Source organism: Labrus bergylta, chromosome 9 (assembly GCF_963930695.1).
Source record: "Labrus bergylta chromosome 9, fLabBer1.1, whole genome shotgun sequence".
Lineage (NCBI taxonomy): Eukaryota > Metazoa > Chordata > Actinopteri > Labriformes > Labridae > Labrus > Labrus bergylta.
In genome coordinates this window covers 28,689,277-28,703,083 of record NC_089203.1, presented here as the reverse complement: position 1 = coordinate 28,703,083, position 13,807 = coordinate 28,689,277, and the positions used below count along the sequence as shown (strand labels likewise).

General features: G+C 39.4%; 1 long non-coding RNA gene and 1 gene segment (V, D, J or C); one reads left to right on the top strand and one right to left on the bottom strand.

The window, feature by feature from the left end:
• Window positions 1-662: 662 nt before the first annotated feature.
• Window positions 663-4,308, bottom strand: LOC109975910 (uncharacterized). Of its 2 annotated transcripts, XR_010666927.1 has the most exons (3): window positions 4,182-4,308; window positions 1,727-4,074; window positions 663-1,121 (listed from the first exon to the last, which is right to left on the bottom strand). It is a non-coding gene; the product is annotated as an uncharacterized lncRNA (long non-coding RNA). The 2 variants fall into 2 exon arrangements; XR_010666926.1 differs by lacking the exon at window positions 4,182-4,308 and having other exon boundaries at window positions 1,727-4,158.
• Window positions 4,309-4,511: 203 nt separating this feature from the next.
• On the top strand, window positions 4,512-6,281 carry LOC109980422 (Ig kappa-b4 chain C region-like). The segment is given in 2 exon segments: window positions 4,512-4,684; window positions 5,765-6,281. A coding segment is annotated over 1 exon segment (306 nt).
• Window positions 6,282-13,807: the final 7,526 nt, after the last annotated feature.

Here is a 13,807-nt window from a genome sequence, read left to right as displayed (position 1 = left end):
ACACACAGATGAATACAGAAAAATAGATGAGAACAAACAAAATGATTTAATGAATAACTGATATTTTCTCTCTTTCTTTGCCATCCTGAAGACCCCTCACTAAAAGTCCATGTTCTCCTGGATCCATGTCACATGCTCGAGCTTCTTCAGAATGACTTTTCAACAGTCGAAGTTCTGGTGACAGAAGATGTCCAGCAGATAAGACAGCAGTACATGAAGGAGCTCCACAGGCTTCAGGAGGAAGAGGAGGGTTTGCACCTTGGAAGACTGTATTCATGCTGTTCAAATAAAACTAGATCTCCTCCAAACAACTTGCAATCAAACTATTTTCTTCCCATTTTAAAACCCTTTGTCCAGTTTAGATGGGAGAAGTTGATATTATGTGATATTGATCTGGGAAGACTACATTTCTAAATCATTTTTAACTGTGTTTTTATTCACAAGTTATTGATCTTATTTACTCTCCACGTATCTTGATTTAAGAATAGGGCTGTGTTTAAGGGCAAATTTTTGCAATGACTCTGTTCCATCCCATTTTCATAAATGAACTACATTAGTATTTATCAAAAGAGTAAGAAGTTGTGTAAAAGTAGACTTCCTTCCCTTAGCTATTGAGTTGAGCATTAATCTGAAATGTATACTCATAAGTAGACATAAAAGAGTGCATTTATATAGAAATATTTATTTAATCTGAAAAACAACATTAAAAAAAGTCTGTTTTTACAGCAGAGATGAACATGTTTACAGCTTGGTACAAAACAAACAAATAGGTGTGATTAGCTCATGTCTCGATGGACACACACTGTACGGGGGGGTGAATGTTTTGATGAAGGATAAGAGTTATTCACAATAAGGCGTGTAGCTGACCAGCTTGACAGGTGGGCGCGGTGTAACGGTTTGTCAAAAGGCTTAAAACCCGCCTCAGCTCTCAGTCTGTGGGTGACATCACTCAGGTCATCCGGGGGAGACCTCCCTCACAGCGAGCTGTTGAAGAGAAGCAACTGAAGTCCACCCCAGAAGAACCAACAAATGCAGATGTTGTTGAGGCTCAGGTTTCTTCCTCTGTCTCTGCAGCTCTCTGGGCACCTCGACGGACAAGTCACCAATAATCCACACTGTGTCTATAGGAGAAATACAAAGGTGTTCAATTAATGCCTCAGACAAGACAAAATGTACAGTTAACTACACGTGACAGCTCAGGCTGTTTTTTTGTTATGAGCCACATCTGCAGGAATAATATTGAACAAGGTAGCTGCAACTCATCATAATAGATGCCAGTCTTAAATACTATTTTTTCTAATACTTAAAGTTTTTGGTGTGAAGCTGACACTGTCCACAGACTCCATGACTTCACAGGTTCAATAGAAAACAAATGTCTTATAATAAATACTAAATAATTATTTTTCAATTGTCATGTTCACCTCATCGCTGTTGACATCAGTAAATATAAAACACAGACATTCCTCTTTTTGTCAGAACAGTAACATGAACTGTATGCTTTGTAATATTGATTTCTTCTGGATGTCTCATATTTATTTACAGTTTATGGATAAAACTTTGTTAATGTATTTCTCTGCTAACACTGACAAAGTCAAACTTCTCTAACAAATAACTCATAAACATAATTGTATATTTAAAAAAGTGTAGTTTTAAGACTTTAATTAAATATTTGTGTTGAATATAATTCGTTTTAACTGTGTTGTAGAAAAGTTAAATGTTAACTTACTGTTAGTAGAGTTTTCTCAGGACGAGCAGGAATAGTTGATGATAGCAGCCTAGCTGTTAGCTATGCTGTGAAGTGGACTGCTAACGTCGAGCTGAATGGGCGGAGCTAAATCCCGCCGGTCCCGCCTTACTGCTGTCGCTAGGTTGATCCGAAGTTAGGTTGAGACTGCAAATCCAATATGGATGCGGCCGTCGATTGGACTCATTTTCTGCCTATGTCACAGACGGGTCAGGGTTCGTCCAGTAATATTTACAGTCTATGGTTGTACCTCTATCAGTATCATTTCCCTCATTCAGCCACCAGAGGGCAGCAGAGTACGTCTTTTAAAAATGGCCTTATATCCTGCTCAGTTCATCCTCCAGACTCAGTTAATAAATCCAGACTGTTAGTGAAGCAGCTCATTCAGTCTCCACAGAGACTCTCCTGTAAGGACTCACTGAAGAGGATCACTTTACACCTCATAGAGACGAGGTCTTGAGTAGTTCTTGAAATTAATGGTGATGTAATGGGTGTGAAGAAATATATTTTAGATTTTATGGTTATGTGTTTCTAAGAAGATGCTTGTGCATTTTCTTATCTATTTACAGAGTATATCAGTTTTCTACATATTGACTTGTTTTTTCTTATTTCAGGTTGAATATTTTGACTCCATTTTGACTGTTTGTTTCTTTTATGGATCCAGAAAGGAGCCAGTCAAGGTTTTGTTTTCACACACTTTGCATTGAATGGAGAAGAAGGATCCAGATACCTGTGATCACTTGAAAGGAAAAGAAACTGTGCCTTTGAGGTTTGGGACTTTTAATCTTTCAGAGTCACTTCAACTCTACAATTCACTTAGCAGACGCTATTATCCAAAGTGCAACACAAGCGATGATCTAGAGAGGAGGAAACAAAGTCAGTAAGTGCAAATGAACAGCTTTCAGTCTGATCTGACACACAGATGCTGACAGGAAAGCACAACTTCAACAGCTGTTCTTCAGAGTTCTAATCAGCATCACAACCATCCTAAATATCGTGATCATCATTACCAAACAACACCATCTTCATCTTCATCATCATCATGAAGGTCATTGGTGTTCATAAAGAGCTGGGTCTTTAGCTTTTTCTTAAAGGTGCAAAGGGACTCTGCGGATCCAATGAAGTTTGGAATTATTTTCCACCACCGGGGGGCGACAGAGGAGAAGAGTGTAGTTAGAAACTTAAGAACCTGTCCGGTTCAGTTCGGTATGGTACACATGTATTGGCGTTTCTACTGTCATGAATACTTTTTTGGCACGCTTCTGTTGGGGTGCCAAGCGTACTGAACCGACCCTAAAGGTTGGAGCTAGAAACACTGCAGTCTGTTGATTGGTAGAAAGAAGAATCTTCACTTGACAGCGGTAATAAAGGACAAACACAAAACGCACCACGTTTTGGAGAGAGTCATTAAAAGGCTGTTTTCTGTTTTTATGCGACTATATGTCAGCGCGTAGCTCCGCCCCATGGACGACCTGGGAGATGCAATCATTCATTTTTATTTACTGTGTCACATTCTTCTTCTTCTTTATTGAATGTCTTGGCTGTCTGTCGTGCCGCTGTTGTTTTATGATGTACGGTTGGCTGTTGAAACGCAAACAAGATCAGGATTTACCGTGTCAGACTGTACTGAACCAAACCAGACCGCTTGGTGGAAACGGGGCTTTAAGGCCCAGGTTCAGTTGGACATTTGTGAACACCTTATAGAGGCAAATAAAAACACATAAAGTGCGGACTGGCTCCTGTATAGTGTTTGCTTCCTCTCTTATTCAAGTACTGCTATGTGTTGCTTTTATCCGTCCCTAAACATTGGCTGTTATTGTGTAAGTTGAAAAGTTGTTTTAGGTAAAAGAGTCTGCAGGACAGTAAACTAAACTGAGCGCACATTCGTGAGTGTGTGTCCTCAGTGAAGTGTGTCAGTCTCTGCAGAAGCTTCCTGCTGCAGCAGTCAGTCTGGTTTCTGTTCAGGCTGACTGAGGGAGGTTTTTGTACGACGCTTTTTCACTGTGTGAACACCAACTCACTGTTGATGATATGTACACTCTGACAGTAGTAAACTGCTGCGTCTTCAGTCTGGACTCCACTGATGGTCAGAGTGAAGTCAGAGTTTGATCCACTGCCTGTAAAACGATCTGAAGTCCCTGATTCTCGAGTGCTACCATCGTAAATCAGCAGTTTAGGAGTTCCTCCATCTTTCTGTTGGTACCAGGCTAACAAGGGTTCGCCAAAAGTATTATCTACATCCTCACTGGTTGTACATGATAAGGTGACGGAGGCTCCCAGAGCAGATCTCACTGCTGCAGACTGAGTCACTGTGACCTGTCCTCTGGACTCTGAGGAGACAGAGACAAACACATGAAGCAGCATCAGGGTTGTGTGGGCTTCATTTCAGAGAGACGGATGTTCATAGAGGAGAGGAGTTTGATTGTCTGGACTTTACCTGTGAAGCAGCAGCAGAGGAGGAGAGTCCAGATGAGGACGCAGATCAAAGTCATGTTTTTGGATGAGGAGGAGGAGGAGGATTTCTGTGGCTCCTGTTGTGATGAAGGACAGCTGTCAGTCCTGCAGTGTTCAACTCTCAGGACTTTAAACTCTCCCCGAGCACTGGAGCATGCTGCTGCTCATGCAAAGTGGCTCTTTATGGAAATGCTCTGACTAACTGGGGACTTGGATTATACTACTTATAAAGTTAATGATTTTAACTTTCAATAAGACATGTTTTTAAAACCGTCTTCATGCTTCTGGAGAAATCCCCTGAATAAAATGTCTTAATTTTGAATATTAATGGAAATGTATTCTTTATACTTTTCAGTTCATTTGAAGGTTTTGCAGAAAGGAGCATTTTTTTTTACTTTCTTTAGTGAGAGGTTTTTGTACGGCGACTCAATGAGTTTGCATCACTGTGGTACACATTTGGTGGAGGAACCAGACTGGATGTTGGAAGTAAGTCAAATATTAACCCTTTGTATGTCAAGAGATTATTTTATTTTGAAATGGAAGACTGAAAATGACTGACCCAAACATTTGTGTGCATGTTTTTCTCTGTATTTAGACTAAAAACGAATTTTTAATGAAACACAAAATCGTATCAAAATAAATGTCAAATCTGAAGCCAGAGTCATCATTTGTTCCAGAGTAAATGAGTGTTATCATTGTAAAGGTGAAGTTGCATCTTGAGGGCTGGTAGTTTGAGTACGATGTGTTGAAGTCAGAGAGCCGTGTCTCTGTGCAGTGAGAGGTTTTTGTACGGCGACTCAGTGACTTTGTATCACTGTGGTGGACTTTTGGTGGAGGAACCAGACTGGATGTCGGAGGTAAGTTTCTGTTGATTTCTAAACAGTGCAATGTAATCGTAATTTTTTTTTTTTTCATTTACAATATGAAGAAACATTTATACATTTTTACATTATATTTTTTTCCTGTTTGTGTTTGTCCTCCTGTACCATCTCAGGACAGATCATTTACATTCAGTCCAGCAGCTTCAGATTCATAAAAAATAATTCTCTGGTTTCAGATATCTATTCCACATCAACGATAACTCTTAAAGGCCTTTATTTCATTTTGTCATTTTGAATAAATTGCTCAAAGGGAAGTTGTAAGAATTTTGAAAGAAAATGTTCAAAATCTCTGATCTCTTTCTGCAGATTATGTCACTGAAGATTTTTTGGCCTTTTATGATTTAAAACATGTTTTATTGATAGATTTGGTTCATGTTTCCACTCAAGAGTTAGAAAAACAGGTATTTCAAAGGTTTGAGTGATTTGATGATTTTTCAGCGTATATATTTTATGTCCAGTGTATTCTGGTCTCTCTGTACGATGATCGTCTCTGTGTTGATTTGCATGACAGATTTCTGAGAGGGAAGTGAAACAATGTGTGAGTGACTGCTGAAGCAGAAAAAAACATCTGACAGAAACTCCTTAAAGGAGAAACTTTGCTTTCAACTGCAAAGGTGTCCAGGAGTGATGTGTTTGACTGACAGCTGTGTGGTTCCTGTCCTCTGTTCTGATTGGTGTCTCCTAGGTGAAGCCCGTCCCACCTTGATGGTTCTGCCCCCTTCCAATGAGGAGCTGCAGCAGGGGAAGGCCACGCTCGTGTGCCTGGCCAACAAGGGCTTCCCCTCAGACTGGAGTCTGGCCTGGAAGGTGGACGGCATCAGCGGCGGCAGCTGGGAGGAGAGCAGGGGCCCTGCGGTGATGGAGCAGGACGCTCGTTACAGCTGGAGCAGCACCCTGAGGCTCTCTGCAGACCAGTGGATGAAGGTGGGCTCGGTGACCTGTGAGGCCACCCAGGGCTCCCAGACGCTGGTCTCAGAGACACTGAGGAGGGACCAGTGTTCCCAGGACTGAGCTGTATCACCTGGACTCTGCTGCTGGTTTCCCCCTGCCGTTGTTTCACTTCTGAAACTGCACTCAGTTTACACGCTAAATGCCTTCTTTCCCTCTCTATGATTTTATGTTTCAACTTTAACTTTTCTTGCCTTTTTTATTGACAGTTTTTCTTAAAATGAGCAAAAGAATAAAAATGGAATCAAACAGTGTTTGTTGTGCATATCTTTCATTTCTTAACAGTTACCCCCTAACCCTAACCCTTTTGAACGGACTTTGGTAAGTTCATCTAAAGAATAAAAAAAAAATAGCAATGGAAAACTTCCAAATAATCTTATATCATCAAAATCTGCTGTTGAAGATGGTGAAATGTCTCAATTTGATGACTGATGTGTTGAATTGTTAAATCTCTGAAAATAATGAAGGTGGGTAAGAAATGTGTTACAAATAAAACGGATGATATCATCAGCATAAAGTGATAAAACATTGCTTCTGGCATTTTGTTCAATGCCTGCTCTGTGGTTGTCAAAATTAGATTTAAATACATAAATTAAAATCATGAGAACACACATTGTGGAAAGTTTATTCAAAGGCTTTTTGGTAGGGTTAGGGTTAAGACTGTTCTGCATATTCTGTTGGGATGTCAAAAGAAAATGATTTAATACTTAACTCATAAAAAGAGATATTTATCAATGAAAACAATTCAAATGTTTTTTAATTATTGACAGTAGTAAACTCCTTCTTTTACCTGTGGGTGCTTTGGGTGCTCTGCTTTTCTTGGATATAATTAGTAGGACTCTTATGGAAACAAGTTTGGAACCAGACTAACCTTTCCTCTGCAGGGCACCAGTTTAGCTCAGTTGATAGAGCAGGCACTGTATTTTATATATTTGTGGCGACAGTAGCTCAGTCTGTAGGGACCTTGTTTGGGAACCCGAGGGTCGCTGGTTTAAGTCCCTGTACACGTCAAAGTATGGAAGCTGCCAGGTCCCAGGTCACTCTCCGAGTGCTATAGCGGTGTCCTAGAGCAAGACACTGAACCCCCAACAGCTCTGTTGTGCTCCCTGTGTCGCAGTGTGTAGCAGCCCCACTGACATCTCTCCAGGTCCTGATTGTGTTAGTGTGCACAGACATCATGTCCACAAGTTTTCAGATGTTACTGCTCTCGTGCACCTACTTACCCAAGGCAATAATCTGACCAACACAAACATAGATTGAATCTTTAGTCAGCTGGTGTGATGCATATTGAATGTTGGAAAGTATTATTGATTTTAGAAGAAAGAAAGACGATGTTTCCCCTCATAGCAGATCCAAACTGTCCAGTTTCATAAATATGTCGATGTCTTCATGGACAGTACATTAAATTGGAAAAAAAAACCCTGATGTGTTTTTAAAGAAGGCTCAGTCAAGACTCTGAAGGAAGCTTAGATCCTCTGATTTTAGCAAGAACCTTCTGTACGTTTTGTATCTTGGCTAGTGTCCTCTTTTATGCTGTACTGTGCTGGTGGGGGGGGGGGGGGGGGGGGGCAGCATCTGTTTGGATGATACAAATAAGATCAATAAGCTGATCAAAGAGGCTGGCTCTGTGATCGGCTTTACCCCACACTCTCTTGAAGTCACCTTTGAGAAGAGAACGAGGACAACACTAAAAATCTCTTCATAAATATCTGACATATGCCAAGGGTTCATTTTGAAATGCTAAGTACTGTATAGTGGAAATATATGATATTGAATAACTGATTGTGTAGTTTTTGTATTACAAGGAAGAGGTGATGGAAACCAGTCAGTGTAATGTTTGAGTGTGTGTCCTCAGTGAAGTGTGTCAGTCTCTGCAGAAGCTTCCTGCTGCAGCAGTCAGTCTGGTTTCTGTTCAGGCTGACTGAGGGAGGTTTTTGTACGACGCTTTTTCACTGTGTGAACACCAACTGACTGTTGATATAGTGATAACTCTGACAGTAGTAAACTGCTGCGTCTTCAGTCTGGACTCCACTGATGGTCAGAGTAAAGTCAGAGTTTGATCCACTGCCTGTAAAACGACTTGAAGTCCCAGATACTCGAGTGCTACCATAGTAAATCAGCAGTTTAGGAGTTCCTCCATCTTTCTGTTGGTACCAGGCTAAAAAGGGTTTGCCGCCTGTAGTAGCTACATCCTCACTGGTCCTACATGAGACAGTGACGGAGGCTTCCAGAGCAGATCTCACTGCTGCAGGCTGAGTCACTGTGACCTGTCCTCTGGACTCTGAGGAGACAGAGACAAACACATGAAGCAGCATCAGGGTTGTGTGGGCTTCATTTCAGAGAGACGGATGTTCATAGAGGAGAGGAGTTTGATTGTCTGGACTTTACCTGTGAAGCAGCAGCAGAGGAGGAGAGTCCAGATGAGGACGCAGATCAAAGTCATGTTTTTGGACGAGGAGGAGGAGGAGGATTTCTGTGTCTCCTGTTGTGATGAAGGACAGCTGTCAGTCCTGCAGTGTTCAACTCTCAGGACTTTAAACTCTCCCCGAGCACTGGAGCATGCTGCTGCTCATGCAAAGTGGCTCTTGATGGAAATGATGGATTTCAATCACTCAATGAGCTGATCTGATGATGAGTCTTTCAAGTATTTTAAAAGTTTTCTGAAAAGTATTTCAGTAGCTTTAACAATTATTTTCCCACAAGTTTCAGTTTTTCATATACACAATTCAAACAACATTTAAACTATTCTTTAAAACCTGAAAAAGTTTTTTGCCAACTTTTTTTGTGTTGCTTGTGTTTGCCCTTTCTCAAGGATTAAAAATGTTCTTTTAATGAGAAAAATGTTGAAAGTGGATACAACATATACAAAGACTTATCACAGAATTATAGCGAAATTCTGAATTTGTATTTTGCAAACCAAACTTCACTGCATCTAAAGTCTAAAACAAGTAGCTCATAACGTCTTGTTTTAAGTAGTGAAACGTGTCTGTTGTCACGGTTAAGCAGTGGTGCCTGTCTGTTGAACGGTTGCTGAGCTAAGAGAGGGAAGTGAAATGTTTCAGACCAGTTTCATCTTCTCTGAAGAAGACTGACAGATGCAGTCGTGTCCTCGGCTGCCACTTACGAGAAAAAGGGTATTTGACCTCCCTTAATTATCATTGATCTCTCTCTCTCTCTCTCTTTGCAGTGCTGCTCCACTCCAGTGTGCATCGGACTCAAACATTTGAGTTGGATACAGCCTGACTTTGCAGAGTGTAAGCCTGGCCTAAACAGAAAAAAGTCATTTGGGAGATTTGGTTTTCCATCTAGCAGCACAAAAGTGTCAGCATGACGTATTTCTAGTCATATGACTTCCTGCAATGTGACAATTGTACTAAGAACCCAAATGCACAAATCCACAAACACTTAGAATTTTTTTATAACTCATCTGATTTTATTCTATTAAGGAAAATGGCTATGCCCATATTAGGGTTGTGGCAGATTTGATTGACAGCTCTGCGCGGTCAGCAGGTCAGGAGGCTAACAGCTTGATCCGTCTGATTTCTCCTCTTTCTTACTTCGTTTGGAGAGTTTGTTTAACACATATCTGACAACATACATGGCTTGCTGTGCGGTTAACAGACCATCCAACAAGTTGATGCTTCAGTTTTTTTCGGTAAGTGATATAGTAGTGTTATATTTACTGCTTACTCATGTGTTTATATTTACGGACCTAGCTTGTTTAGAGTTAGCTTGTAAACCAGTCGGCTAACTGTGTAGCTCATTATTTACATTATTTACATTATTTACAGTCAATGGTTTAGAAATGTTTGTTAAGATGTTGTTGTTGAAAATAATGAGTTTGTGTGATGTTAGAAGCTAAAGGTTCAGCTCGGTGGTTATCTGACGTTATGATGAATGTTATACTCCACCTAAATGTGGACATTAAAAAACAAACTTTGTGTAGTAATTTTCCGTCAGTAACATAAACTGAACTGAACCTAATGTGCTGTGTAGGTTATAGAGGATGACATTAAAGTTACATGGTTGATGTAGTGTCTTAAGATTTGAGCAAACTGTTAACAAAAATCACTTTGTAAGAGCATCTGTAACCATTAAGAACTATATTAATAACCAGATTAATTTTCACTGAACTCATACACAGAATATAGCTGTAGAAATATAAAATATAAATAACATGGAATGAAAATAAGATATAAAGCACATAGATATAAAGTATAAGAAATAGTTTGAAGAATACAGCCATGTACTGAGCTCATGTTAATAATAAATGAATTACTGTATGTTCTGTACTAAAGCACAGAGAGTTGGGACCTGTTAATGATTTAAATAATTCAGGTTATATTTGTTTCATGTTAAGATGAAGTACTATCCACAATAAACTGTTTAATTTTTCCTCACCCAAAATCTGAGACAATTTGATGTAGAATATCATTGTGTGAGTGAGAGAGCTGAAAACAGAATGATTACAATAAGGTTTATTTTCTTAACTTTGAATAGATGTTGATTATCTGAATACTGTACCTTTGTTGTCTGGGTAGTAGACTGTTGAATTTATAAATGTGCTCTTACACACAGATGAATACAGAAAAATAATTTGATGATTTAATAAATGATTTAATGAATAACTGATATTTTCTCTCTTTCTTTGCCATCCTGAAGACCTCTCACTTAAAGTCCATGTTCTTCTGGATCCATGTCACATGCTCGAGCTTCTTCTGAATGACATTTCAACAGTCGAAGTTCTGCTGAGAGAAGATGGCCAGCAGATAAGACAGCAGTACATCAAGGAGCTCCACAAGCTTCAGGAGGAGGAGGAGGGTTTGCACCTTGGAAGACTGTATTCATGCTGTTCAAATAAAACTAGATCTCCTCCAAACAACTTGCAATCAAACTATTTTCTTCCCATTTTAAAACCCTTTGTCCAGTTTAGATGGGAGAAGTTGATATTATGTGATATTGATCAGGGAAGACTACATCTCTAAATCATTTTTAACTGTGTTTTTATTCACAAGTTATTGATCTTATTTACTCTCCATGTATCTTGATTTAAGAATGGGGCTGTGTTTAAGGTCATCATTTTGCAATGACTCTGTTCCATCCCATTTTAAGAAATGAACTACATTAGTATTTATCAAAAGAATAAAAAGTTGTGTAAAAGTAGACTTCCTTCCCTTAGCTATTGAGTTGAGCATTAATGCACATTTTAGTCTTGTCATTTCAAATCTGAAATGTGTACTCAGAAGTAGACATAAAGGAGTGCATTTATATAGAAATATTTATTTAATCTGAAAAACAACATGAAAAAAAGTCTGTTTTTACAGCAGAGATGAACATGTTTACAGCTTGGTACAAAACAAACAAATAGGTGTGATTAGCTCATGTCTCGATGGACACACACTGTACGGGGGGTGAATGTTTTGATGACTCATCAGTTTTGATTTGATGAAGGATAAGAGTTATTCACAATAAGGTGTGTAGCTGACCAGCTTGACAGATGGGCACGGTGTAACGGTTTGTCAGGAGGTTTAAAACCTGTCTCAGCTCTCAGCCTGTGGGTGACATCACTCAGGCCATCCGGGGGAGACCTCCCTCACAGCGAGCTGTTGAAGAGAAGCAACTGAAGTCCACCCCAGAAGAACCAACAAACACAGATGTTGTTGAGGCTCAGGTTTCTTCCTCTGTCTCTGCAGCTCTCTGGGCACCTCGACGGACCAGTCACCAATAATCCACACTGTGTCTATAGGAGAAATACAAAGGTGTTCAATTAATGCCTCAGACAAGACACAATGTACAGTTAACTATATGTGACAGCTCAGGCTGTTTTTTTGTTATGAGCCACATCTGCAGGAATAATATTGAACAAGGTAGCTGCAACTCATCATAATAGATGCCAGTCTTAAACACTATATTTTCTAATACTTAAAGTTTTTGGTGTGACGCTGACACTGTCCACAGACTCCATGACTTCACGGGGTTCAATAGAAAACAAATGTCTTATAATAAATACTAAATATTTATTTTTCAATTGTCATGTTCACCTCATCACTGTTGACATCAGTAAATATAAGACACAGACATTCCTCTTTTTGTCAGAACAGTAACATGAACTGTATGCTTTGTAATATTGATTTCTTCTGGATGTCTCATATTTATTTACAGTTTATGGATAAAACTTTGTTAATGTATTTCTCTGCTAACACTGACAAAGTCTAACTGCTCTGACAAATAACTAATAACCATGATTGTATATTTAACAAAGTGTAGTTTTAAGACTTTAATTAAATATTTTGGTTGAATATAATTAGTTTTAACTGTGTTGTAGAAAAGTTAAATGTTAACTTACTGTTTAGTTTTCTCAGGATGAGCAGGAATAGTTGATGATAGCAGCCTAGCTGTTAGCTATGCTGTCAAGTGGACTGCTGACGTCGAGCTGAATGGGCGGAGTTAAGTCCCGCCTTACTGCTGTCGCTAGGTTGATCCGAAGTTAGGTTGAGACTGCAAATCCAATATGGATGCGGCCGTCGATTGGACTCATTTTCTGTCTATGTAACAGACGGGTCAGGGTTCATCCAGTAATATTTACAGTCTATGGTCATAACGTGCCAAACTGTCCATCAATCCGATCACACACTGATGGTGATGCCTTCAGGAACCATTTGGGTTGCTTCAACTGGGGATCGAATCACCAACTTTTCTGACAACCAAACCACTGTACCTCTAAGCCACATCTTCCCCATAACATTGACAGTATTATTTTGTTGAATGAAGTATTAGCTTTAGGTAGTATATTGATTTTATAATATTGGTTCTAAATGAAATACGATGTCTTGAGTTAGTTCTTCTTATAATTATCTCCCATGCTTAAAAAATGTGTCCTTGTCGTCTTGTATATTTCATTCATCTTGCTTTAAAGCATTGTCTTCTTCCGTTTGATGAATAGTTTCATATTATAATTATCAGTGTGTTATTTCAACAAGACAATGTCGTACCTCTGTCAGTATCATTTCCCTCATTCAGCCACCAGAGGGCAGCAGAGTACGTCTTTTAAAAATGGCCTTATATCCTGCTCAGTTCATCCTCCAGACTCAGTTAATAAATCCAGACTGTTAGTGAAGCAGCTCATTCAGTCTCCACAGAGACTCTCCTGTAAGGACTCACTGAAGAGGATCACTTTACACCTCATAGAGACGAGGACATTCAGCTGACGTAGTCACAGGGTGTGGCATGAAGCTACATTTCAGTAGTTCTTGAGTAGTTCTGGAAAATAATGGTGATGTAATGGGTGTGAAGAAATATATTTTAGATTTGATGGTTATGTGTTTCTAAGAAGATGCTTGTGCATTTTCTTATCTATTTACAGAGTATATCAGTTTTCTACATATTGACTTGTTTTTTCTTATTTCAGGTTGAATATTTTGACTCCATTTGACTGTTTGTTTCTTTTATGGATCCAGAAAGGAGCCAGTCAAGGTTTTGTTTTCACACACTTTGCATTGAATGGAGAAGCAGGATCCAGATACCTGTGATCACTTGAAAGGAAAAGAAACTGTGCCTTTGAGGTTTGGGACTTTTAATCTTTCAGAGTCACTTCAACTCTACAATTCACTTAGCAGACGCTATTATCCAAAGTGCAACACAAGCGAGGATCTAGAGAGGAGGAAACAAAGTCAGTAAGTGCAAATGAACAGCTTTCAGTCTGATCTGACACACAGATGCTGACAGGAAAGCACAACTTCAACAGCTGCTCTTCAGAGTTCTAATCAGCATCACAACCATC